The sequence below is a fragment of the Somniosus microcephalus genome, chromosome 17, assembly GCF_052327205.1.
Source record: "Somniosus microcephalus isolate GS21.2 chromosome 17, FLI_Smic_1.0, whole genome shotgun sequence".
NCBI lineage: Eukaryota > Metazoa > Chordata > Chondrichthyes > Squaliformes > Somniosidae > Somniosus > Somniosus microcephalus.
Window position 1 is genome coordinate 26,105,153 of NC_141003.1, and position 27,675 is coordinate 26,132,827.

Below are 27,675 nucleotides of genomic sequence, written 5' to 3' on the forward strand. Positions count from 1 at the left end.
CTAAACTACTTCAATTACTAAGTAGCTGTAAATAACTGCCACCTTGGACAGTCAATTTAGTAAGGTTTTTGCAACAATCTGTACTATTAACACCAAATTCATGGTTTGAAAAACTAGCTTCTCATTAATCTGCATTAAAATTTAAATACTGGAACATGGTCTACCAAAGCAAATGCAGGCTTCATATCTTGACCCACTGAGTTTTATATCAGGAGACAAAGTGTCATAAAACATTTTCACCCAACAATGCTGAAAATGGGAAAATCAGAACAAAGAAATGGATACGTCTGGATCAGGCAGTAACGCAAAAGGTCACCTTCTATTCCATGATTGGGGTGCAGCATTAAACATAACCAGAGCGGAGTAAGACACTCATTGATCCTATAATGCTGTATCTAATCAAAACTACTGGCTATAGAAGTGAACCATACCACATTGCCAACCTACATTGCAATACATAAAGATGCAATACCAAATATAGTCCTGAACCAGAAAAAAGAATTTTTTGCAATTGCTGCAAATAATTACTACCCAGCATTTCATTTTTTTTTTTTTTTTTTTTTTTGTTGAGGACAGTATAGTCTTAATGGATCTATTTCAATAAGCACTCATATCCAGATAAATGTACTTCTGAATAAACAAGCATTTAGTTGCACAAAGCAACACAATTAATTTTAAGCAGGAGCAAATATCCCAAATTTGAAGAATACAAATGATCTTTAAGCATGTTTTGTATAAGTGTGTGTGGGCCAGTTTAATACTGCTTGAGGCATCATTTACACAAATAAGATACTGCAAATTGAGACAGATAGACCATTTAAAATGAATAGAACAACAGACTGAATAACCTTTTATTTTTAAACCAAAGTATTAGCACTGAATTTATGGAGGGAAAAAGAAAAATGTATTCTTTTCTAAGGAAAACATACTTGAATCGGTGATGTTACAACTGTAACTTTACCACTTCCTCCATATGAACAGAAATGTCTGCCAAGATGCATTAAAATATATACAGATGTTACTGGGCAGGCTCAATTAAACCAACACGAAGACAGGAGGCAGCTGCACAGGTTTACTACTTTCCTTCCTTGCAGACACCAAGTGCTTGTCTTCCAGACTTAACTACAGCAGTCTTCAGCTTTTGAATTACTGATATGGTTCCATTTAGATGTCTGCATTTGCCGTAACCATATACAATGGAACGCTTGCTCTTTGTTTTCTAGCTAGTCAGCGATTCCTCTGAATGCTGCTTATTCGTTTTTCTCAAGCTGGCAGTTCAAGCTTTTACCTCTGGAGGGGTGCCATAGATAGAATCGGAGTTTTCAGAGCCAAGCTCCTCTGTAATTCAAAGAAAGAAGTGTAAAATACACGCAGTTCACCACAAACACTGATTAATTACAAGTATTTCACCCAAAGATGATTGATCTGCAGAGTCAGCAAATGCCAGCTGAGAATTTACCGAACCAAAACTGTTCCTTCAGAAAAAGAGATTCTGTATAACAAAGGGTCGCACTGCTACAGGTTTATGGTGTGAATTAAGATTAAATATCACAGCAAAACATGGACTATGTACATAGGTGCCAAAATGTACTTACCAGGGAGTACGCATTTCCATAACCCATACGTTTTGCCAACAGTTGTCTGCCACAGACGAAGAGTTCCATCTTCAGAACCACTGGCATATAATTCTCCATCGGGGCTAAATCTTACACAGTGAACTGGACCAAAGTGCCCTTTGTATGACTCTGTAACAAAAGGATTTATATTTGTCTCAGAACAGGGAGACTGTGACAGAGATATAACTTGCTCTTTATTTTTAACTATTGATCAATTCAAATTTTTGAAGCATTAAATTCCCATTTTGCTTTGTAAAATTCAAATTACTGGAAAATTCAGCCGTGGCTCAGTGGGTAGCACTTTTGCCTCAGAGTCAGAAGGTTGTGGGTTCAAGTCCCATTCCTGAGACTTCAACACAAAAATCTAGGCTGGCACTCCAGTGCAGCATGGAGTGAGTGCTGCACGGAGGGCAGATGAGACGTTAAACTGGAGCTCCCATCTGCCCTCAGGTGGACGTAAGAGATCCCACGGCACTATTTCCAAGAGCAGCGAAGTTATCCCCGGTGTCCTGGCCAATATTTATCCATCAAATCAACATCACACTGCTGTTTGTGGGTCTTGCTGTGCACAAATTGGCTGCCACGTTTCAAACAATGTCTACACTTCAAAAGTACTTCAGTGGCTGTACAGCGCTTTGGGCCACCCCGAGCTCGTGAAGTGCACTATACAAATGCAAGTCTGTCTTTCTAATTTGCTTGGTGCAAGAGCGTTATCGGGAGCAGCAGAGATTACAAAATGTATCCGTAACATTAAAATCCTTCAGTTGATGCTTTCTCCAGAGATGGCGCTGCAACCTTTAAACAATGGCCCAGAAATTCGGGTCGGGGGCTTCCCGCGGGTGTAAGCCCCCGACCTGCACTTAGCTTGCGCACCAGCCGTTGAGCTGTAGGCTGTAGGGCCCTGTTGAATTCCGCTCCGGGGCCTGGCCCAGCTGCCGGCGCGCTGTGCTTGCGTGTCCCAGGAGCGTAGTTAGTGCAATGCGTCCCCTGGGATCAAGTGAGCCATGGGCAGCCAATCGGAGGAGGGAAAAGCCCATTCATAAGATTGACAGGAAGACCTGTCTAAACTTATGAATACTACGGGCCTCAAAATAGCATTAAACCTTCAAATAAATTTTAAAAACTCTTTCAATAAACTACAAATTACATTAAATAACTTTTAAACAAATTAAATTTTTGAAAAAAAATTTTATAAAAAAAACAGGGCTAAAAATAAACTTAGCTTGCTTTAAAGTATTTAAAAATAATAAACTTGTGGAAAAAATGTTTTAATTTTAATTAATTGATCACTTACCTTGTAAAAAGCAGGCCTTACGCCTGCTTTTTAAATGTGTAAATCCTACAGGCTTAACCTCGCGTGAAAACCTGCAAAAAAAACTTAAGTTCAAAGCGCACGCGCAGCCTCCCCTGCGCGCATGTTCGACCTCTGAAACCCTTCGTTCAGAGGATCGGAAGTGCCGGTTTCCCGCGAATGCCGCAATGCATGCAGGAAACCCACACTTCCATTCGGCCGACGGGCGAGTACCCCGTGCGTACTCACCCGTGGAGAGCCGAATTTCTGGGCCAATAGCCCTGAATTTCTGATCGGAGGCTTCCTGCGGGCGGATGCCTCAGATCGGAAAATTCATCTACGGAACCAGCGGGTAAGTTCGTAGATACCAAGGCTTGCAATCCTGGGCCTCTCCTCTTCGAAATGCACAGAGGCCCACGTATCCCAGGGGCACATGCAGTTCGCAAGCGCCCCTGGGATCACGTGGGCCAGGCAAAACAATGGAAGGAGGGAATCCCCTTCATACTTTTGACAGTTCTGTACGCAGAGAAATGTCAAAAGTATGAGTGCGGATGACTGCAAAAATGCACCAATACACTGAAATAAAGAAAAACCATTACATATAAAAATTAAAAAGCCATTTAATTTAGTATTTTAAACAAAAATGTAATTTTTTGAAAGAAATTTAAATGTTTTAAAGGGGCTACAAATAACCATACCTCATTGCACAGGTTTAAAAAAAAAAAATGTTTACATGATTAAAATAGCAAATAATTTTTTCCCAAACTCTTCTGCTGGCAAAAGCAGGACTTTACACCTGCTTTTACCAGGCGTAAGAATTCTATGGCCTTTCAGTGGGCAGAAGTTGTCCAATTCTCCACCCACATGGGCACTTTTCTTGGGCATGCGGACGATGTGTCAAGAATTCGTGACAGATCGCAAGTGCCGGTTTTCAGCACATGCCTGAAACCAGCACTTGCGCGGCCATTACGGGCGCGTACGCACCCATAGGGGTCGCAAAATCCAGCCCATTACAAGAGCAGGTTATGCTCACTTGCTTCATGTCTCAGCCAGCATTAACCAACAGCTAAAAGGCATACCATTTCCTCCAACTGCGAGCAAGACCACCGGAGATTCAATTTTTACATGTGAACAGACAAGAATCTCAACTTGTCTGTTCTCTCCACAGATGCTGGCTAACCTGCCATTTTATAACAGCTTTGCACTCAAAGATATCTTCATTACACAAAGCTATTATCCTTAAACAACTGCATACAGCCCAAGTACTTAGTACAGAAAACTTAATTCAAAAGAATTAAGGCACATAATAAGCCAGCATACCAGACACGGCATGCACTAGAAGAGCAATTTTTTTCATCGGCCATGGTGCAAAAGCTACAATACTACTTTTTTTGTTCTTAGTTGTGCAATCAGATTAACGTCAGTCATGAAATCAGGTCTCATTCCAGACAGGAAACTTGAGATTTAATTTGTAAAATTCCAACGATTTATTACATTACTGTAGCTACAAGTCTAACTGAAAACCAACCAACCAGTGTTTCATGTACAATATTGCTATTATCCTTAACAAGAGAATTGGCAGCCACAGTTTTAATCTAGAAGGGATGTCTAATCTGCAGCTAGAGTGGAGGGCCACAAGCAGTATGGGCTCACCTCCAGTAATTCCACCAGAGCATACACTGCAGGCGCAGATTGATCAGTTAAGCAAGACAGGTTAGTTGGAGTTGATGTAATGGTCTTGAAGTATCCAATTTCCGATCAAAGATTACCACGACTCATCGTAGGACAGAAGATCTTAGTCGTCCTTTTATGAATCCTACATGGACTTGTTCACATTGAACTCATGCTGCTGCTCTGTTCTCAGCAGTCTTCAATATTTTGAAGCAAATAGAGTACCCACTTCAATGGAGTAATTGAAATCACATTTGCAGCAACCCTACCCACAATACAATCATGGATTGCCCAGTCAAGCTCTTCATTCATCGCTGCAAGTCTTCAGTGATCCAGAGAGGACACTGACGCACACCAGCTGACTACAGAAAAGATGCCTTGCAGATCCACTTCAATTTAAAAAATGCAAAGCAAATGCACACCTGAGCCATGGACCAATTCAACATTTATTATGGAAAAAAATTATAAGGAGATAGATGTTAATTTGTACAAGCTTAAGATATCAGATGGCACAGGTAAATTTCAATTTTTAAGGCCATTCTATACACTGGAATTGCTGTTGCAGGATATCCATCAAGCAGCAGCCACCCTACAATGTGCAGTGCCAAGGAACTTTGTGATTTGAAATACAATTTAACACAGAGCAACTAATGCACTTGAAAACGCATGAAGACCTACCTAAATCCTCGCCCGTATTGTAGTCAAACTTATACAGTTTGAAGTCATCACCTCCTGCCACAAAGACGTCTTTCTCAGGGTGAAGAGAAGCAGAGATGATTGAAGCTTGTGCGTCAAAAGATTTGATCAGCTCAAGACTGAAAAAAACACCAGCACAAACATCACAGAATGCACCTAAATCTTCACACATTTCAGCAAATGCAAATGTTTTTGGTTACTGAGGTTGTACTCTACAAACAAGAAAATACTGGCACAAAACTGGATTCCTAAACATGACTGGTTTCAACCCCAAGGCATCACCACCAGCTCCACTGGAGAACCCACCAATGGGAGAGGAGGCAAAGAGATAATAACTGTTAAAACTACAAAAACAATCTTCTCCACCCAAATAATATGCTTTAACCCAAATGTGGAAGATTACCATATACTGAATCCAGGGTGACATTTCCCATTTTGACAGCCATCTTGTGGCTTCATTAGTGCTGAGCAATTATCAAATTAGGGCCAGTTTTGGGCAGTGCTAGCTTTTCAATTTGAGCTATGTGTGCAAATGATATTGCCTCACCCTTTCCCTATATCCTTTTATATTATCTTCAAATACTTAGCCAATCACTTTTAAATGACATTGTAGTTTCTGCCCCAATAGCTGCTTTTAGTAAAGTATTCCTGTTCTAATAAGCCTAAAAACTGGGTGCAGATTACTGAGATTCATTTCACAAATCCTCTATAAACTAAATAGGACTGACTGTACCATTCTCAAACTAGCTAACAAAAGCTATTGAGGTCCTTTGAACTTGAGTGAAGTTTTGTAGTTTCCTCACAGAAAATGTTTTTTTTGGTAAAATGTTTAACTACATTAAAAGTACTCAAATGTGCATGTTACTATGCTATGCGTAGCCATCGGAACTTGAAAAAATGAAGTTAAATCCAAGTTACAATGCACGAGCAATCAAATTAAAATCTTTACCAATCTCTCCACTACTTGCAAAAATTGGGACTTGATATCGTCAGATTATGCAGTATACACAGCACTACCTTTAAAAAAAGAACCTTTTTGAATCTACCACATTGTTACAATCGTGTAAATACCCAAATCCAAGTCAGTGCAGCTCTGATTTTCAGAATGAAGTACAACCACAGGAACAGGGTATTCAGATTATTAAAGCAGCACAAGTTCAGTGACTAGCACAAAACCATTCGTAAACGGCTTTACAAATGAGCGCACTGCGGTGTGGTTATCTGAAATCAGCATGGAACATTTTGCAGATTCTGGCGATTGGGTGCAGAGATAAATCAAGGTCAAGTGCAAAAGAAATTAGTATTTGAACGAGCAAATTATTGAGTGACTTTAAAAAACTATTTTATCCGATGAGATTTCAGCACTGTACTAGCGAATTATAGCTTTGCTAATATCCTGTGCTGAGGTATTAAGGAGGGAAGTAGTGCACAACACAAGTAAAATACTGAAAATATTAAAACACTTTTTAAACAGAGAAAATTGCTGGCTTTTTTTTATTTGTTCGTGGGATGTGGGCATCGCTGGCAAGGCCAGCATTTATCGCCCATCCCCAATTGCCCTCGAGGTGGTGGTGAGCCGCCTTCTTGAACCGATGCACGTCGTATTCTTAGTATACTTATTTGTAGCGGTTTGGTGCAAATGAGTGGCTTGCTAAGCCATTTCAGAGGGCAGTTAAGAGTCAACCACATTACAGTGGGTCTGGAGTCACAGAGGCCAGATTAGGTCAGGGTGGCAGATTTCCTTCTCTAAAGGACATCAGTGAACCAGTTGTTTTTTTTTTACAACAATCCAGTCGTTTCATGGTCACCATTACACCAACTCTGCCTCTCCACTGTCTCTGCCGTCAGACTACCCATCCCGCATCTAGCTTGGATGAGTCAATTTCCTCCATGCAAGTATTGTGAAAACTGAAGTAGCTATCTTGCCCACCCCACCAGCTCAAACTCCATACCCATCACCAACTCCCCACCCCCCCCCCCCCCGCCCCAAAAGATCTCCGGTTGAACCAGACTGTTGCAACCTCAGCATCTTCACTCCACACTGAATTCCAAAGCTCAAACTCTCCTTCATAACCACCTAATTCCACCCCATAACATGCCCCACCTCCACCCCTCCCTGAACCCATCCACTACTGAAACATAAATTCTTGCCTATGGTCACCTCCAGACTGGATTATTCCATGTTTTCCTGGTTGGTCTCCCATCCTCTAAACTTCAGCTCATCCAAACATTTAAAAGTCACATCTTTCTATTCAAATATTGCATGGCCTTTTCTTCCCCAGCTCTAACCTCCTCCAGTCCTACAACACCACCCCCTAAATTCTCCATTCCTCCTCGCACACCTTAACTTCATCCATCAATGGCATCCATGGCTTCAGCCACCAAGGCCCAATGCTCTAGAATTCCCTTCCTAAAATCCTCTACCACCTCCTTCTTCTTGAAGGTCCTCCTTTGACCAATCTTCTCATCGCCCCTCCTAATCTTCCACCCCCCCCCTTTGGCACGGTGCCCAATTTTCCTTATTCTTACAAAGCTGTGGGTAATTTTCCACTTTAAAGGCACTATATAAATGCAAGTTGCACCAAAATAAATAACTAATGGCTGGTGACATTTCTCATTCCATTATAAGCCAACAGATTCAATGAATCTGTTTTGCAGGTACAACAGCACATTTCTAAAACATAAATTGATTCATAATTCAGAGGTTTCACGACAAATACCAAAATCATACACCGTTGGAAGTAATTTGAAAGAAAGCATATTTCTTAAATGAAGTCGAGAACATAATAAATGTCAACTGACAACTTGCCTTAGTGCATTGTAAAAAGCAATCGTTTTTCCATAGGTTAAAACCACTATCTCCCCGTCAGGTATGTACTCTACACTGCTTACAGATGATCCAACATGAATGGTTTGCACTTCAGTCATACTAGTCCTGTCCCAGAGCCTATATAAATAAAACCACAAAAAATATTAAAACATGTAAACATACACCGTTGAATCGGTGTTACCTGAAATTGTGCATTCCACCCACCCCCCCCCCCTCCCCCCCCCACAGTCAAGCTCACAGACCCTCCAATTTTTCCTTAAGTCACAGATTTTACTTACTGTAAAATATTCAAGTGGACATTTGTTCAGTCATTCTGAATTTGACCACTACTCAACAAAGTTCTTACCTTACAGTCTTGTCATCAGCTGCCGAAAGTATCTGCTTGTCCCCATTACACCACAGCGCTTTCTTAATACCAGAACTATGGCCACTGATCTCCAGAGGTTCTGAGAGAAAGAATATTGGGATTCACATAAGAACGTGGCTAACAAGGGAAATTAGGGATAGCATAAGATGCAAGGAGAGGACATATAAATTGGCCAGAAAAAGCAGTAAACCCGAGGATTGGGAGCAGTTTAGGATTCAAAGGAGGACAAAGGGATTAATTAAGAGGGGGGAAATAGAGTATGAGAGCAAGCTTGCAAGGAACATAAAAACTGACTGTAAAAGCTTTTATAGATATGTGAAAAGAAAAAGATTGGTGAAGTCAAGTGTAGGTCCCTTGCAGTCAGAATCAGGGGAATTTATAATGGGGAACAAAGAAACGGCAGACCAATTAAATACATACTTTGGTTCTGTCTTCACAAAGGAGGACACAAATAACCTCCCAGAGATGTCGGGGAACATAGGGTCGAATGAAAAGGGAGGAACTGATAGAAATCAGTATTTGTAGGGAAATGGCGTTAGAGAAAATGACGGGATTGAAAGCCGATAAATCCCCAGGGCCTGATAATCTACATCCTAGGGTACTTAAGGAATTGGCCCTAGAAATAGTAGATGCATTGCTGGTCATCTTCCAAAATTCGATAGACTCGAACAGTACCCATGGATTGGCGGGTAGCTAATGTTACCCCACTGTTCAAAAAAGGTGGTAGAGAGAAAACGGGGAATTACAGGTAAGCCTGACATCGGTAGTGGGGGAAATGCTAGAGTCCATTATGAAAGATGTAATAGCAGAGCACTTGGAAAACAGTGACCGGATCGGACAAAGTCAACATGGATTTACAAAAGGTAAATCGTGCTCGACTAATCTACTGGAATTTTTTGAGGATGTAACTGGTAAAATAGATAAGGGAGAACCAGTGGATGTGGTGTATTTGGACTTTCAAAAGGCTTTCGATAAGGCCCTGCATAAGAGATTAGCGTGTAAAGTTAAGGCACATGGGATTGGGGGCAAGGTATTGACTTGGATAGAGAACTGGTTGGCAGACAGAAAGCAAAGAGTTGGAATAAACGGCTCTTTTTCCGAGTGGCAGGCAGTGACGAGTGGGGTACTGCAGGGATCGGTCCTTGGACCCCAGCTATTCACAATATATATTAATGATCTGGACGAGGGAACTAGATGTAATATCTCCAAGTTTGCAGACGACACAAAGCTGGGTGGGCGTGTGTGCTGTGAGGAGGATGCCAAGAAACTCCAGTATGATTCGGACAGGTTGGGTGATTGGGCAGAAGCATGGCAGATGCAATATAACGTGGATAAATGCAAGGTTATCCACTTTGGTGTCAAAAACAAGGTGGCAGATTATCTGAATGGCAATAGATTGGGAGAAGGTGAAGTGCAACGAGACCTGGGCGTCCTTGTGCACCAGTCGCTGAAGGTAAGCATGCAGGTGCAGCAGGCGGTTAAGGCGGCAAATGGTATGTTGGCCTTCGTAGCGAGAGGGTTTGATTACAGGAACAAGGATGTCTTGCTGCAGTTGTACAGGGCCTTGGTGAGACCAAAGCTTGAGTATTGTGCGCAGTTTTGGTCACCTTATCTGAGGAAGGATGTTCTTGTCATGGAAGGAGTGCAGCGAAGATTCACCAGGCTGATGCCTGGGATGGCAGGAATGACATATGAGGAGAGATTGGGTCGATTGGGCTTATACTCACTGGAGTTTAGAAGAATGAGACGGGATCTCATTGAAACTTATAAAATTCTAACAGGACTAGACAGACTAGATGCAGGAAGGATATTCCCGATGGTCGGGGAGTCCAGAACCAGGGGTCACAGTCTAAGGATAAGGGGTAAGCCATTTAGGACAGCGAGGGGGAGGAATTTCTTCACCCAGAGTGGTGAAGCTGTGGAATTCTCTACCACAGAAGGCAGTAGAGGCCAATTCATTAAATATATTCAAGAAGGAGTTGGATATATTTCTTAAGGCTAAAGGGATCAAGGGATATGGGGAGAAAGCTGGGACAGGGTACTGAATTTGGATGATCAGCCATGATCGCATTGAATGGCAGCGCAGGCTCGAGTGGCCGAATGGCCTACTCCTATCTTCTATGTAACACCATATTCAACAATGACAAGTGAACACTTCTCATTCGAAGAATGACAACCTGTTAACAAATTTGACATCCGAGGACATAACATACAAACCTGTCACCTATATAATTACTTGAAAGAAAGAGTTGCATTTATATAGCGCCTTTCACGACCACCGGATGTCTCAAAGCGCTTTACAGTCAATGAAGTACTTTTGAAGTGTAGTCACTGTTGTAATGTAGGAAACGCGGCAGACAATTTGCGCACAGCAAGGTCCCACAAACAGCAATGTAATAACGGCCAGATCATCAGTTTTTATTACGTTGGTCGAGGGATAAGTATTGGCCAGGACACCGGGGATAACTCCCCTGCTCTTCTTCGAAATAGTGCCATGGGATCTTTTACGTCCACCTGAGCACAGACGGGGCCTCGTTTTAATGTCTCATCCGAAAGATGGCACCTCCGACAGTGCAGCACTCCCTCAGCACTGCACTGGAGTGTCAGCCTAGCTTTATGTGCTCAAGTCCCTGGAGTGGGACTTGAACCCACAACATTCTGACTCAGAGGCGAGAGTGCTGCCCACTGAGCCACAGCTGACACAGGACGCTTCAGTCTTACTCTCTCCCAGCTCATCTTTAAATATGCGTTTAAGCTTTATGTCTTTGCTTTGACACTTTTATTCCTTCAATGTCCCTAGTTTCAAATACTGTGTGAAGTACTAAGTGTATGTTTTTCCAGCCAGACGCATTCTGAATGTCTAGTCAGCTTCTACTCCAAGTACAACAGATTCCAGCAATTTATGTTAAACCGATGCTCTGTCTGCCCTCCCTGGTGGACATAAAAGATCACACAGCACTACTTCGAAAAAGGAGCAGGGGCGATCTCCAAGTGTCCCGGCCAATGTTTATCCCTCAATCAACGTGACAAAAATACAGATTATCTGGTCATTATCACATTGCTGTGTGTGGGATCTTGCTGTGCGCAAATTGGCGACCACATTTCCTACATTACTCCAGTGACTACACTTCAAAAATACTTCATTGATTGTAAAAGCATGTTGGAAGGTCGGGGGGGGGGGGGGGGGGTCGTGAAAAGTGTTATATGAATGCAAGTCTTGCTTTTTCTTTGCATGCTTAATCCAGGTGAACAAGGTTACAAACTAGTTTAATGAGCAACGCCCCAATCAGGCATGACTGTAATAAGTTCCAACTAGCAACAAATCTACACGTAAAACTGTCAAACTTCAAAAACTTGAATTCCCCACAATCGCCAATATTCATCAACATGTACTTGTCCATCAAATACCACATAAATGGGGCATTTCTTGGCTACCATTCTAAGCACTACATCACTGCAAAAAGGTTTAGCTGATCAAAGTTATTGATTTGTAATCCAATAACTAATGCCCTGTACAACACTAATTGCTATACATTTATGCCATTTCTTTTCAGCAACATCGCAATGGGGCAGCTGAAAGAAAACCTCATTTTACACACTGCCCACAGTAAGCCAATTCTATACCAAGACTCACCTGATTCAGGTTTGTTCAAATCATAAATACGCAAAACTTTATCTTGTCCGCCAGTCAGCAAGTTGTTGCTATCCTACAAAAAAAAAATCAATTTATAAAAGGTTGCAAAAATCATGGGCAGAAACACTAACTGAATTAGAAATAGATTTTACCTGAGTGAAGTCCACAGTTTTGACAATATGTTTATGGGCTAAAGTGATAATTTCATCACCTGTCACAGCATCCCACACCTTGCTGAGGAAAAAAAAGGGACAAACTCATGAAATAACTCATTGCCACATGAAAAGAAATATATGACTGCTGAAAGACTTCAGTTTCCCCGAACACCAACTGCCACACCCAAATTTAATCCCTGCCTTGACCGACATTTACACACACTGACCTAGCCGACCAAGCCATTGAAAGAGGCCAAGTTATCTGGAACCTCCAGTGAAAGAGTTCATCTCTGTGGGCCACATAAGTGCATCACGTGCAACCTTGGGAGTCACATTTCAAGCTGACATCTACACCCTGTTAATTTGTGCGCCTCTCCAATTGTTAATACTAACCAGATCTTGGTGTTTTGTTTTAGGATTGTCCATTAAAGAGGAAATAGCTTTGCAAACAGCCCTTCCACATTTCCAGGCTCAGAAGATACAAACAGAACAGAGCAACGAGTAATACAATTGCAAAGAGAGGCAGCAGCTGTTGATGATTCTGCCACCCCCATTTGCAAGATTTAATCTCTCCTGCCTTCAATCCCAGCACAGACTGTCCCTTTAGTTCCTTCCTCCCGCCGCGCCTGCCTCAGCACCTGCTTAAAATCTGTTACATCCCTAACTTTTTCCAGTTCTAACGAAGAGTCACAGACCTGAAATGTTAACTCTGTTTCTCTCTCCACAGATGCTGCCTGGCCTGCTGAGTATTTCCAGCATTTTCTGTTGTGGCTTTAGATTTAGAGCATCCGCAGTATTATGCTATTGCAAATAGAACAGAGCTGCCTGGGATTGGTTGGACAAATGGCCTGCAGTGAGCAGCCATGTGGCCCACAGAATGTCATGTGCACACCTCTCGCCAATATAGAATTGCTTTTTAAAAACAGCATTAGACTTAAGGAACCCATATGGCTAGCCACAGGACAATGTTAGGTTCCCATACTTGGATCAGAGTGCATGGAAAGGAAATTTTTCCATTTAGCTTAACTTTCCCTGTTCTGTGCAGTAGAGTTGTTCTTTAAAAAGCCACATCAGCAACCTCTTTGGTCTCATTGTAATAAACTCGTTGGCTAATTACGTCATTAATTGTCTTCAGTGACAATCTACTTATACCACCACTATATACAGGAGAGAAGTACTCACGCTGAAAAATCTGCTGCTGCGGTTGCTGCCCTATTGGCCTCTTTATTTAACGTGGCTCCCCAGACAGCACCTTTGTGACCCAGAAACGTCCCAATCCAGTCCCCTGTGTCACCCTGGCGCATCATAGGCTTGCCATCTGAATAGATACCAAACATTAAAATGATGAATTGTAATTACAAAAATTATACAACTTGCATCTATATAGCACCTTTAATGTAAAGGAACTTCACAGCAGCGTTACCAAAAAATTTGACATTGAGCTACATAAGGAGATATCAGGACAGGTGACCAAAAGCTTGGTCAAAGAGGTAGGTTTTAAGCAGCGTCTTAAAGGAAGAGAGGGGTGGAGAGAATTAAGGAAGGAATCAAGAGCTGAAGGCATGGCCTCCAACTGTGGAGCGATTTTTAAAAAAAAAAAACATCGGGGATGTGCAAGAGGCCAGAATTGGAGGAGCGCAGACTTGAATTAAAAAAATTATTGGGGAGTGGGCATCACCGACAAGGCCAGCTTTTAATGCCCATGGCGAACTGTCCTCAAGATGGTGTGGTGAGCTGCCTTCTTGAACTGCTGCAGTCCGTGTGGTGAAGGCACTCCCACAGTGCTGCCAAGGAGGAAGTTTCAGCATTTTGACCCAGCGGTGAAGAAAGAACGGCGATATACTTCTAAGTCAGGATGGTGGGTAACTTGGAGGTGGTGGTGTTCCCATGCGCCTGCTGCCCTTGTCCTTCTAGGTGGAAGAGGTCGCGGGTTTCGGAGGTGCTGCCAAAGAAGCCTTGGCAAGTTACTGCAGTGCAACCTGTAGACAGTACACACTGCAGCCACGGTGTGCCGGAGGTGGACGGGGTTAATGTTTAAGGTGGTGAATGGGGTGATCAAGCAGGCTGCTTTGTCCTGGATGGTGTCGAGCTTCGAGTGTTGTTGGAGCTGCACTCATCCAGGTAAGTGGGGAGTATTCCATCACACTCCTGACTTGTGCCTTGTAGATGGTGGAAAGGCTTTGGGGAGTCAGGAGGGGAGACACTCGCCGCAGAATACCCAGCCTCTGACCTGCTCTTGTGGCCACAGTATTTATGTGGCTGGTCCAGTTAAGTTCCTGGTCAATGGTGACCCCCAGGATGTTGATGGTGGGGGATTTGGCAATGGTAATGCTGTTGAATGTCAAGAGGCGATGGTTAGACTCTAGCTTGTTGGAGATAGTCATTGCCTGGCACTTCTGTGGCATGAACATTACTTGCCACTTATCAGCCCAAGCCTGAATGTTGTACAGGTCTTGCTGTATTGCAGGCATGGACTGCTTCATCTGGGGAGTTGCAAATGGAACTGAACACTGTGCAATCATCAGCAAACATCCCCACTTCTGACCTTACGATGGAGGAAATGTCATTGATGAAGCAGCTGAAGATGGATGGGCCTAGGACACTGCCCTGAGGAACTCCTGCAGCGATGTCCTGGGGCTGAGATGATTGACCTCCAACAACCACAACCATCTTCCTTTGTGTTAGTTATGACTTCAGCCAGTGGAGAGTTTTCCCCGATTCCCATTTATTTCAATTTTACTAGGGTCCTTGATGCCACACAGTCAGTCAAATGCTGCCTTGATGTCAAAGGCAGTCACTCTCACTTCACCAATCCAGCTCTTTTGTCCATGTTTGGACTAAGACTGCAATGATGTCGGGAGAGGAGTGGTCCTGGCGGAACCCAAACTGAGCATCAGTGAGCAGGTTATTGGTTAGTCAGATGACACCTTCCATCACTTTACTGATGATTGAGAGTAGACTGATGGGATGGTAATTGGCCAGATTGGATTCGTCCTTTGTGGACAGGACATCTAGGCAGTTTTCCACATCGTCAGGTAGATGCCAGTGTTGCAGCTGTACTGGAACAGCTTGGCTAGAGGCGCAGCTATTTCTGGAGCGCAAGTCTCCAGCACGGCAGCCGGGATATTGTCGGGGCCCTTAGCCTTTGCTGTATCCAGTGCGCTCAGCCATTTCTTGATATCACATGGAGTGAATCTAATTGGTTGAAGACTGGCTTCTGTGATGGTTTGGGGAGGTGGGGGACGCGGTGGCGGTCAGGAGGAGGCCGAGATGGATCAGCCACTCTGCACTTCTGGCTGAAGATGGTTGCAAACGCTTCAGTATTGTCTTCTGCACTCGTGTGCTGGGATCCGCCATCATGGAGGTTGGGGATCTTCATGGGGCCTCCTCCTCCCGTTAGTTGTTTAATTGCCCACCACCATTCACGACTGGATGTAACAGGACTGCAGAGCTTTGATCTGATCAGTTGATTGTGGGATTGCTTAACCTTGACTACAGCATGCTGCTTTCACTGTTTAGCATGCATGTAGTCCTGTTTTGTAGCTTCCCCAGGTTGGCACCGCATTTAAGTACGCCTGGTGCTGCTCCTGGCATGCTCTTCTGCACTCCTCATTGAACCACAACTGGCCCCGTCTTGATGGTAATGGTAAGAGTGAGGGATAGGCTGAGCCATGAGATTACAGATTGTGATGGAATACAATTCTGCTGCTGCTGATGGCCCACAGCGCCTCATGGATGCCCAGTTTTGAGCTGCTAGATCTGTTCTGAATCTATCCCATTTAGCACAGTGGTAGTGCCACACAACACGATGGAGGGTGTTCAGTGTGAAGACGGGACTTCGTCTCCACAAGGACTGTGCGGTGGTCACTGCTACCAATGCTGTCACGGACAGATGCGTCTGCGACAGATAGATCTGCGACAGATAGATTGGCGAGCACGAGGTCAAGTAGATTTTTGCCTCATGTTGGTTCTCACCACCTGCTGCAGGCCCAGACTGGCAGCTATGTCCTTCAGAATTCGGCCAGTGGTGGAGCTACCGAAGCACTCTTGGTGATGGACAATGAAGTCCCCCACCCAGAGTACATTCTGTGCCCTTGCTACCCTCAGTGCTTCTTCCAAGTGGTGTTCAACATGGAGGAGTACCGATTCATCAGCTGAAGGAGGGCAGTTGGTGGTAATCAGCAGGACGTTTCCTTGCCCATGCTTGACCTGAAGCAATGAGACTTCATGGGGTCCGGAGTCAATGTTGAAAACTCCCAGGGCCACTCCCTCCCAACTGTATACCACTGTGCCGCCTCCTCTGGTGTGCCTGGCCCATCAGTGGGACAGGACATACCCAGGGATGGTGATGGAGGAGTCTGGGACATTGCCCGAAGGGTTGTAGGAGGTTACGGAGATAAGACAGGGTGAGGCCATGGAGAGATTTGAAAAGCAGGATCAGAATTTTGAAATCGAGTATTGCTGGACCAAGATCTAATGCACGTCATCCAGCACAGGGATGATGGTTGAACAAGACTTGGTGCGAGTGAGGATACAGGCAGTAGAGTTTTGGATGACGTGTGCGTGTGCACGAGAGAGAGAGAGAGAGAAAGAAATGGTTTTAACAGGGAAAGGGGCATCAAATATGATGGGGAGAGTGCGATTGAGCAGATTGGTAGCTGTAGAAATGTCGTGGTGAATACAAGGCCAAAGGCTGGACAATTGGGAATTTGAAAGTGCAGTTGTAAGTGATTTAGGGGAAGAGTTTTTTTTCCAGGTACAGGCACAGAAGGAAGTGGGATTGGGAGGGGAAAGGGGGATGTGGGTGGAAAGTGATACAAGAGATCAGACATGGCCTTATCTGTGATTGCCATGGTTGGTGTAGAGACAAAGTCAAGGGGGTGGCAGTGAATATGGGTAGGGGAGTTTATATGAAGGGAGAGATTAAGGGAGCATAGGAGCGCAGTGAACTCAGAAGAGAACATGAGGAGTTGAGATGGAGGTTGATATCACTGAAAAATGAGAAGTTGTTCAGTGCAGATGCTGAGAGGGGAAAGCAGAGAAGATATAAAAGATCAGAGTTCTAAAACTACCGTGATAATTTTGAAAAAGTAACATTCATGCTCAAAATTCTTATGCTCCATTGAATCAAAATACAATTCATTCAACTGTAAAACAGAGCCAAAAGCCCCATTGAATGACTTGTACCTCAATCCACTGATATGGGATTTTAACATCCTTAATGCCACACTATGCTGTAATGTTTGCTTAACATACAACACTGCCTTTTGAAGCCACATGTACCTTTTTTCCCCAAATGTTAATTGTGTTCAATACACCTGTACAAAGCTACCTGATAATTCAAAGTCATTGTCTGCATTAAAAATCAAAACCAACCCAATAATTTGAATTAAGCAACTTCAAATCAAAGAGTATACTATTAATTAGAGCTAGTGTGTTAAAGGCCGATTTAACCCAGATTGCTGAACAAGGAATAAAAATTGTTATTTTTCAATACACATTGATTTTTAAGAATAAAAAAGTGAGATTTTGCTGTCTGAGGTATGTGCCTCATAAAATTCACAAAATGAAGAGCAGGATTCAAATCTTAAGTAAAAGGTGAGAGACACAAAAAGGGCGAAAACAACAGGAAATTATAGACCCGTTAGTCAAACACCCATTGTGGGGAAGTGATTGGAATCTATAATGAAGGACCAGTGACTGCGCACGTAACTAATTCCTCATCCCTGGAATTATTATAGTCAATCTCTTCCATACCCTAAAGTGTGGTGCCGAGAATTGGACACCATGTTCTGGCTGGGACCGAACTTTAATATATTCATTCGTTGGATGTGGGCGTCGCCGGCAAGGCCAGCATTTATTGCCCACCCCGAGTTGCCCTTGAGAAGGTGGTGGTGAGCCGCCTTGAACCGCTGCAGTCCATGTGGTGAAGGTACTCCCACAGTGCTGTTAAGGGGGGCGTTCCAGGATTTTAACCCAGCAACGATGAAGGAATGACAATATACTTCCAAGTCAGGATGGTGTGTGACTTGGAGAGGAACTTGCAGGTGGTGTTGTTCCCATGCGCCTGCTGCCCTTGACCTTCTAGGTGGAAGAGGTCGCGGGTTTGGGAGGTGCTGCCGCAGAAGCCTTGGCGAGTTGCTGCAGTGCATCTTGTAGATGGTGCACACGCAGCCACGGTACACCGGTGATGGAGGGAGTGAATGTTTAAGGTGGTGGATGGGGTGCCAATCAAACGGGCTGCTTTGTCCTGGATGGTGTTGTTGGAGCTGCACTCATCCAAGCAAGTGGAGAGTATTCAATCACACTCCTGACTTGTGCCTTGTAGGTGGTGGAAAGGCTTTGGGAAGTCAGGAGGCGAGACACTCGCCGCAGAATAACCAGCATCTGACCTGCTCTTGTTGCCACAGTATTTATGTGGCTGGTCTAGTTAAGTTTCTGGTCAATGGTGGACAAGATATTGATGTTGGGGGATTCAGCGATGGTAATGCCATTGAATGTCACGGGGCGGTGGTTAGACTCTCGCTTGTTGGAGATAGTCATTGCCTGGCACTTATGATGCAAATATTACCTGCCACTTATCAGCCCAAGCCTGAATGTTATCTAGGTCTTGCTGTACGTGGGCATGGACTGCTTCATTATCCGAGGGGTTGTGAATGGCACTGAACAATGTGCACATCAGCGAACATTCCCACTTCTGAGCAGCTGAAGATGGCTGGGCCTAGACACTGCCCTGAGGAACTCCTGCAGCGATGTTCTGGGGCTGTGATGATTGACCGCCACCCACCACAACCATCTTCCTTTGTGTTAGGTATGCTGTTAGCCAGTGGAGAGTTCCCCTCCCTGCCGATTCCCATTGATTTCAGTTTTACTAGGACTCTTTGGTGCCACACTCGGTCAAATGCTGCCTTGATGTCAAGGGCAGTCACTCTCATCTCACCTATATAGGTTTAGCATAACTTCCTGGCTTTTGTACTTATACCTCTATTTATAAAGCCCAGGATCCTATATGCTTTATAAACTTGATTTTAAGGCTATGCCCCCTTGTCCTAGACTCCCCCACTGGAAAGTATTTCTCTCGGTTTACCCTATCAATTCCTTTCAAAATCCGAACAACCTCATCAAATCACCAGCTTAACCATTTATATTCCAGGGAATACAAGCCTAGTTTATGTAATCTCGCCTCAATCTAAACTTGGAGCCCTGGTAACATTCTGGTCAATCTGCACTGCGCTGCTTCCAAGGAGCGGTGCCTGGAACTGGGCACCATACTCCAGATGTCCAATCAGGCTTTGTAGAGCTGTAGCGAAACTTCCACTCCTTTATATTCGAGGCCTCTAGTTGTAACGGCTAACATTCCATTTGCCTTTTTAATTTTTTTTGTACCTAATTACTACATTTCAGTGATCTGTGTACATGGACTCCTGGGACTCCTAAATCTCTTGAAATCCACTGTTACTAGCTTATCATTTAAATAATTTGCTGTCTATCCTTTTTTGGTCCAAAATGGAAAATCTCACGCTTGCCTGCGTTGCAATCCATCTGCCACAGTTTTGCCCAGGCACTTAATTTATCAATGTCTTGGTAATTTTATGCTCCTGTCTACACTACTTACTATGCCACCAATCTTGGTCATTGGCAAACTTGGATATATGGCTCTCTGTTGTGTTATCCAAGTCATTAATAAAGTGAATAATTGAGGCCCCAGCACAGCTCTTTGTGGGGCACCAGTCGTCACTTCCTTTTAATCTGGAGAGGGTACAGAAGAGATTTACTAGAATGGTTTCAGGGATGAGGGAATACAGTTATAGGGTTAGACTGGAGAAGCTGGGGTTGTTCTCCTTGGGGCAGAGAAGGCCAAGAGGAGATTTGATGGAGGTGTTTATTTACCCTATCTAAACCCTTCATGATTTTAAAGAAAGACTGTTTCCAATGGCTGAAGGATCGATAACCAGAGGGCACAGATTTATGACTAAAGAACCAGAAGCGACAGGAAGAAAAACTTTTACACGCAACGAATGGTTAGGATTTGAAATGCACTACCTGATAGGGTGGTGGATACAGATTCAACAGTCGCCTTCAAATAGGGAATTGGATAAATACATGAAAGAGGAACACTGCATGGATTTGGGGAAAGAGCGGGGGAGTGGGACTAACTGGATTGCTCTTGGAGAGCGCTGGCACAGATTCAATGGGCCGAATGGCTGTCTTGTGCTGTACTCTTTAATATGATCATTTTACATCTGAGATCGATAGATTTTTACTAGCCAAGGGTATAAAAGGGATAGGGAGCCTAGAATGGAGTTAGGATACAGATCAGCCATCTCATTGAATGGCAGAACAGACTTGTGGGGCTGAATGGCCTACTCCTATACTACAGGCATATCAACCTGTCATATTTAGTATGGCGTCTCCAGGATTTTAAGCAAAACCTAGCTGTGTAGTCCAAGTTGAAATGCCAAACTGGGAAGATGCTTCGAACCAGATGTGTCAGCCTCCGAATCCTGGCCTTACGCTATAGGCTCTGACTCATCATGCTGTCACGTGAAGAGGCGTTACCCCACATACAACTCAAATTTTAACTGGTTGAATTTCACTCAAGTTGTCAATCTTTCAGGATGTTTTACAAAACAGGCTCAATTAAAACATGAAATAATAGTTCCAAGGCAACAGAGTGCAATTCAGTATATTCAATCTGAAAGGCTCAGTATACTAAGTTCCACGTTTCCATAATTTTATTTGAAGTACAAGGTCCCCAAGTGCTCATTTTGATATATCTCTATTTTCTCCCCAACCACCCCCCAAAAAAATCTGGCACATCTGGTATATACACAAGGTCTAAATATCAATACATGCATACTAATCTGTATTACCTTCACTCAATTCACAAAACAGTCATGAAAAAAGTTACTGTATAAAAGGAAAAAGAAAACTGCAACTGTTGGAAATACACATTTTAAACAGAGTCTGAATGCAGTTCATGTGGGTTGACCATGTCCCAATCAGTCCTTTTCCATCCTTTGAAAAATAGGAGACTGTTCACTTTTTAAGTCAATACATGTGCTGATGCTTTTCCCCCCATTCAGAGGCGGCAAACACAGGCCTGGTGGACGCGACATTTTAAACCCCGATCTTACCGCAGCCGCTGCACTGCCGTCACCCGGGGAGCCGCGGACTGGCCTTACCTTTACACGCGCTGATTAAGAAGTAGCCATAAGGCGTTATCCCGCTGAAAGCCAAATCGACCACAGGCCTCGTGTGGCCGCTGCAGGTGAGAGGAGTCTGTCTCATCGCCATCTCCAGCCCTCGGGGAGCGGCCACCAGGCAGCGCGGCTCCGCTCCTCGGCAACCTAAAGCAGAGAAACGGTCAGACGACCGGGGGTACACAAATCCCAGGCACCACACCCGACCCCCGGGCCCGGCCCCAGACCCCAACCCCCGGACCCGGCTCCAAACCCCACCCCCGGGCCCGGCTCCAGACCCCAACCCCCGGCTCCAACCCCCGGACCCAGCCCCAAACCCCGGCCCCAGAACCCAAACCCCGGGCCCGGCCCCAGAACCCAAACCCCGGGCCCGGCCCCAGACCCCAACCCCCGGGCCCCAGACCCCAACCCCCGGGCCCCAGACCCCAACCCCCGGGCCCCAGACCCCAACCCCAACCCCCGGGCCCCAGACCCCAACCCCAACCCCCGGGCCCCAGACCCCAACCCCAACCCCCGGGCCCAGACCCAACCCCCGGCCCCAAACTCAAACCCCGACTCAAGGCCCAGACCCGGACACCAGACTCGAACCCCGACTCAAGGCCCCGGACACCAGACTCAAACCCCGAGCTCAGCCCCTTCTTACCGACGGTGAGGTGGTGCTGGCGGTGGGCGAAGCCCAGGACTCGCGCGGCGACACTGCGGCTGAGTCTCGAGCTGCCCCCGGCGCTGCAGCGGAAGTGACGTCAGACGCCGCGTGCAGCGGCCCGCGAGAGCAGAAGAGCGCAGCTGCCGCACATGCGCAGCTCCAGCAATGTTGCTCCATTCATAATATTTCGTCAACCCAAATGCAAATCCTCACATGAACCAGTGTTGCCAACACCACCGCCTCATGTGGCCCTGGAGATGGAGCACGCGGTGTCCACTTGAGGCCTTCTGAGACCAGTGGGCGCCGCGGGGACTGGAGTGCATCGTCACCCCGGCAAACCAAACTTTAGTTTAATTTGTTAAGTTTTAGTTAAAGTTTGATTAAGTTACAGTTCATTTACAATTAACCGGTTCTAACAAAAAGAGGGCCACCGCCTCATAAATCAGGAGACAAACTATTACATTTGGTATAGAAATCATGAGTTGCTATTTTTTCAAACATGAACCAATATAGACTGATAATTGGTTTATAAACCTCATTAGTATCTTTATTTAATCACTAACAGGTCACAGCTCTTTACAAAAACGATATTACTGCAACTGAAAATGCTTTACAAAAAACTTTTTCAAAATACTACCCATTATCACTGTAATGTATATACCGTTAAGGGGGGAACTACTTTTTACAGCTCATGTATACTGTAGTACCGGCAGTGACCACACCTGTATATAGCACTGAGTAGTAATCTGTACGTTGAGTAAACACCTGTTGTACCGTTTCTCCTGCAGTCTGTGTCTTATTATACACAGACGCAACATTGGTGACGAGGCAAGTTCGAGCCTACCTGCAACTCTGCATCACCTCCCGGGGATTCGTTCCTGGAGATCAGTGGATTGGAGGTCAAGGCCAGAGACTCGGGCGTCGACCACGGGCAACCGCCCAGTCATCCAGCAGAGACTCGAGAATTGCGGGGGAGGCTGTCGAGAGCCAAGCTTGGCTTTCCAGTCGAGGTGGTCCAGCGAAACGGGCTGGCAACAGGTAGTGCGCAGACCCTTCCCGGACAGCGGCAGGCTAGAGCCCGACCGAGCGGCACAGCAAAGGGCCAAGCAGCGTCGACGGGGGAGAGAGAGAGAGGGCAGAGCACACAGGGCACAGCTGGTGTTCAGGTGCCCGAGCAGCGTCGAAGAGAGGGAGAGAGAGACGCGCAGAAACCCGCGAGGCGCCGCCATTGCCACGAGGACCGCCGAGAGCAGCGTTGGCAGCAGCGCAGGAGAAGTGCGCGAAACCTACAGGGCGCCGCCATTGCCACGAGAACCGCCGGGAGCGCCGTTGGCAGCAGCGGGGGAGGAAGGAAAGCGCGGGAGACGCCATTTTAAGCCATTGGGAGACGCCATTTTAAACCACACCCAAAATGCCGAAGAGTGGCAGTATCACCGCATTTGACAATGAAGTCGAAGATTGGACTACATATGTTGAACGAATAGAGGTGTACTGCAAGGCAAATGAGGTGTCAGATGACAAGAAAGCATCGGTATTGTTAAATTTAATGGGTGCAAAGACGTATGGTTTATTACGAAATCTAGTAACCCAAACGAACCCAATGGAAAAGAGTTTTGAAGACATAGTAACGATACTACAGGGACATTTAAACCCCACACCGCTGCTGATAGCAGAAAGATTCCAGTTTCACAAACGGAACCAGCATAAGGATGAAAGCAATGCTGATTATTTAACAGAACTGCGCAAACTATCGAAACACTGCCAGTTTGGAGTGGGACTGGCAGATACCTTAAGGGACAAGTTTGTGTGTGGGCTTCAAAGTGAAGGAACCCAGAAACGGCTTTTATCTGAAAAGGACCTTACGCTGAAAAAGGCTTTCAGCATTGCGGTATCATATGAAGCAGCAGCATGGGGCGCTGCAGAGATACAACATAGACCGCAAGAATATGGCACAAACGAAATGTCATATGGAACAGAGAAGTGCTATCGCTGCGGCAGAACAACACATGACCACAATGATTGCTGGTTCAAAGACAAAGTGTGCAGACAGTGTGGACAAGTAGGACACATAGCACGAGTCTGCAGGTTGGGAAAGAAAACCAGCAATAAGAAACCTACCAAAGGAAAGTACAAGAAGGTACATAAGATGACGGAGAATAGTTCAGACGAACAAAAGAGTGATAACGACTCCGAAAGCAGGGAACTGAGTTGTCTGAAACTACATAATGTGATCACAACGGAGGATCACCGAACCATTTAGGTCACTCTCAAGATAGCAGGAGTCCAGGTAAAGATGGAATTGGACACAGGATCAGCCCTAACAGTCATAAACCGACGGGACTATGAGCGGCTATTCTAACACATACCCTTGAGAGACACAAAAATTATTTTGAAGACGTACACGGGGCAAAAAGTCTACCCCAAAGGAAAAATAAGGGTGACCGTTATATATAACGGTAAGGAAACGCCAAAACTAGACCTGTATGTATTGCAAGATGGAGGACCACCATTGGATCCGGAAAATACAACTGGATTGGCATTCCATACAGGCACTGACTGTGGCTGACAAAAAGGATGACGACGTCACACCTGGGCGACTGTCAAAGATCCTAACTGACGCGAAAGAAGTGTTCCAGCAAGGACTCGGAACACTAAAAGGCATGACAGCGATGATTAAAATTGAAGAAAACGCAAGTCCAAAATTTTTTAAGGCCAGACCGGTACCTTATGCGATCCACCCAGCCGTCAAAGCAGAGCTGGAGAGTCTGGAACGTTCAGGTGTATTGTCCAAGGTAGACTGGAGCGAGTGGGCTACACCCATCGTCCCTGTGATGAAAAAGTCATTGAGCAGCACACCTGGGGAACCAAGGAAGGTTCGCATCTGTGGGGACTTTAAGGTAACAGTGAACCCGGTCCTTCACACTGTACAATATCCACTTCCGAGGATTGAAGATATTTTCGCCTCGCTATCTGGAGGGAAACGCTTCACTAAGATTGATCTGGCCCAGGCGTATCTGCAAATGGAGGTAGAAGAAGCATCAAAAAAATACCTCACAATCAACACCCATAAAGGTCTCTACCAATACAACCGGCTGGTATTCGGGGTAGGATCAGCTCCGGCTATTTGGCAGAGGGCAATGGAACAAGTCCTGCAAGGGATCCCAGGGACCCAGTGTTATTTGGACGACGTCCTGGTCACGGGCAAAAATGACAGTGATCACCTTGCCAACCTGGAGCAGGTGCTCACTAGATTGCAGGAATATGGGCTCCGAGCTAACCACCCAAAATGCGAGTTTTTATAGAAAACAGATCTCGTATTGTGGCCACGTTATCGATAAAGAGGGGTTACATAAGTCCCGAGTGAAGATTGAGGCAGTAGTCAAGGCTCCAGCATCGGAAAATGTGTCACAACTGAGGTCGTTCCTCGGGCTGGTAAACTACTACCATAAGTTCTTGCCAAATTTGTCTACAATACTACACCCTACTGCAAACTGGGGTACCATGGAAGTGGAGTGACGAATGTAGACGAGCTTTCCAGAAGAGCAAAACACTAATCACATCAAAAGAGGTATTGGCCCATTACAACCCAGCATTACCAATTCGGTTGGCATGTGATGCGTCACCCTACGGCATTGGAGCGGTGCTGTCGCACAAATTCTCGGACGGCTCAGAGAGGCCAATAGCCTTTGCGTCACGATCACTAACCTCAGCCGAGCGTAACTACGCCCAGATTGACAGGGAGGCCCTCAGCCTAGTGTGGGGAGTAAAAAAGTTCAATCACTATCTGCACGGGCAGAAATTCACCTTGCTGACTGATCACCAGCCTCTTGTCTCCATTTTTAATCCAAAGAAGGGCGTTCCGGTGATGACTGCGCAACGACTACAAAGATGGTCACTTTTTCTAGGGGCGCACCACTATGAGATTGAATATAAGGGCACGAAACAGCATGGAAATGCTGATGGGCTATCACACCTGCCACTGCCTACTGCGGAGGAAGCACCAGCAGTGGATCCTGTCGAAATATTCCATTCGACTATAATTGAATACCTACCGGTAACTAACGCTTGTATCGAAAAGGAAACCCGAAATGATCCGACACTGTCTCGGGTATATGATTTGACGGTGAAGGGATGGCCAGCACATGGCGACTCACTGTTGCCAGCATTCTCGACAAGGAGAGAACAGCTGTCAGTGTGCCGGGGGACCTTGATGTGTGGATCCCGAGTGGTAATTCCACCCAAGTTAAGGGATAGAGTGCTCAATGAGCTTCATGAGGGTCATCTGGGAGGGGTAAAAATGAAAAGCCTAGCCAGGGCTTGTGTGGTGGCTGGGAATCGATAAACAAATCGAGGACCTGACCAAGAGCTGCTCAGGATGCCAGAAAGTCCAAAATACACCACCACAGGCCCCTCTACACCCATGGGAGTGGCCCTCATCTCCATGGCAATGGGTGCATATTGATTTTGCTGGTCCATTCATGGACTCAATGTTTTTAATAGCCGTGGATGCGCACTCGAAATGGCCTGAGGTCATCAAAATGTCCTCCACCACCACGGAGAAAACTATTGCAGTCCTACGGACCATTTTTGCCAGGAATGGCTTGCCAGAACAGATTTGCTCTGACAACGGACGACAGTTTGTGTCCGAAGAGTTCCAGAGGTTTTTGAAAAAGAATGGGGTAAGGCATTACACATCCGCCCCGTATCATCCAGCCACAAATGGATTGGCTGAGAGGTTCGTACAAACCTTTAAGAAGGCAATAAAGGCTATGTACAATGACAACATTCCGCTGCAGCACAAGGTGGACAATTTCCTGTTCGCCTACCGGAATGCGACACATGCAGTCACCAACCAGGCCCCAGTCATGATGTTCTTTAACCGAAGGTTAAGATCTCACCTGGATTTGCTCAGACCAAACGTACGAAGAGATGTTGAGAGTAAGCAATTCCAGCACATCCATGAGAAGCCAACAAGGAGCTTCAATGCAGGGCAACCAGTCTTGGCCCGCGACTACCGAACAGAAAAATGGCAGCCAGGAACGATATGCACACGGCAGGGCCCATTAATGTACACAGTGGACGTTGGGGAGAGCATCGTGAGACACCAGGCTGACCAGATCCTAGAGTCACAGGAACACGTCAACCCCATGCCTTGCCCATACGTACCTGGTAATGAACCCGACGTACAGGTCGCATCTACCCCAGAAACAGTAGCATCGGAAGCTGATGAACCAACCAACGACAGGGGCTAGAATCGCCTCCGCACCAAGAGCAAGACACTCGGGAAAGGCGCTATCCAGAAAGGATCAGGAAGCCTCCCCAAAGACTGAATATATAAATAGACTATTTTCAGCTAATGTTGCATGTTAAAAGTGTTAATTGTAATTAGTTTGATATTTAATTGTTAAATGAGTGTTATGGTACTGTTAATCTAAAAGGGGAGGAATTGTAATGTATATACCTTTAAGGGGGGACCTACTTTTTACAGCTCATGTATACTGTAGTACCGGCAGTGACCACACCTGTATATAGCACTGAGTAGTAATCTGTACAGTCAGTTCCACTG

The 27,675-nt window shown here is 45.3% G+C and overlaps 1 protein-coding gene across 1 annotated transcript; it reads right to left on the reverse strand.

Annotated features, from left to right (window-relative positions):
• Positions 1-837: 837 nt before the first annotated feature.
• strap (serine/threonine kinase receptor associated protein) lies at positions 838-22,238 on the reverse strand. The gene is made up of 10 exons (XM_086010087.1): positions 22,107-22,238; positions 21,446-21,610; positions 13,443-13,578; positions 12,258-12,339; positions 12,106-12,178; positions 8,451-8,550; positions 8,084-8,221; positions 5,257-5,393; positions 1,596-1,745; positions 838-1,338 (listed from the first exon to the last, which is right to left on the reverse strand). The coding sequence occupies exons 2-10, from the start codon at positions 21,555-21,557 to the stop codon at positions 1,277-1,279; spliced, it is 990 nt and encodes a 329-aa protein (XP_085866213.1). The 5' UTR covers positions 21,558-21,610; positions 22,107-22,238; the 3' UTR covers positions 838-1,276.
• Positions 22,239-27,675: the final 5,437 nt, after the last annotated feature.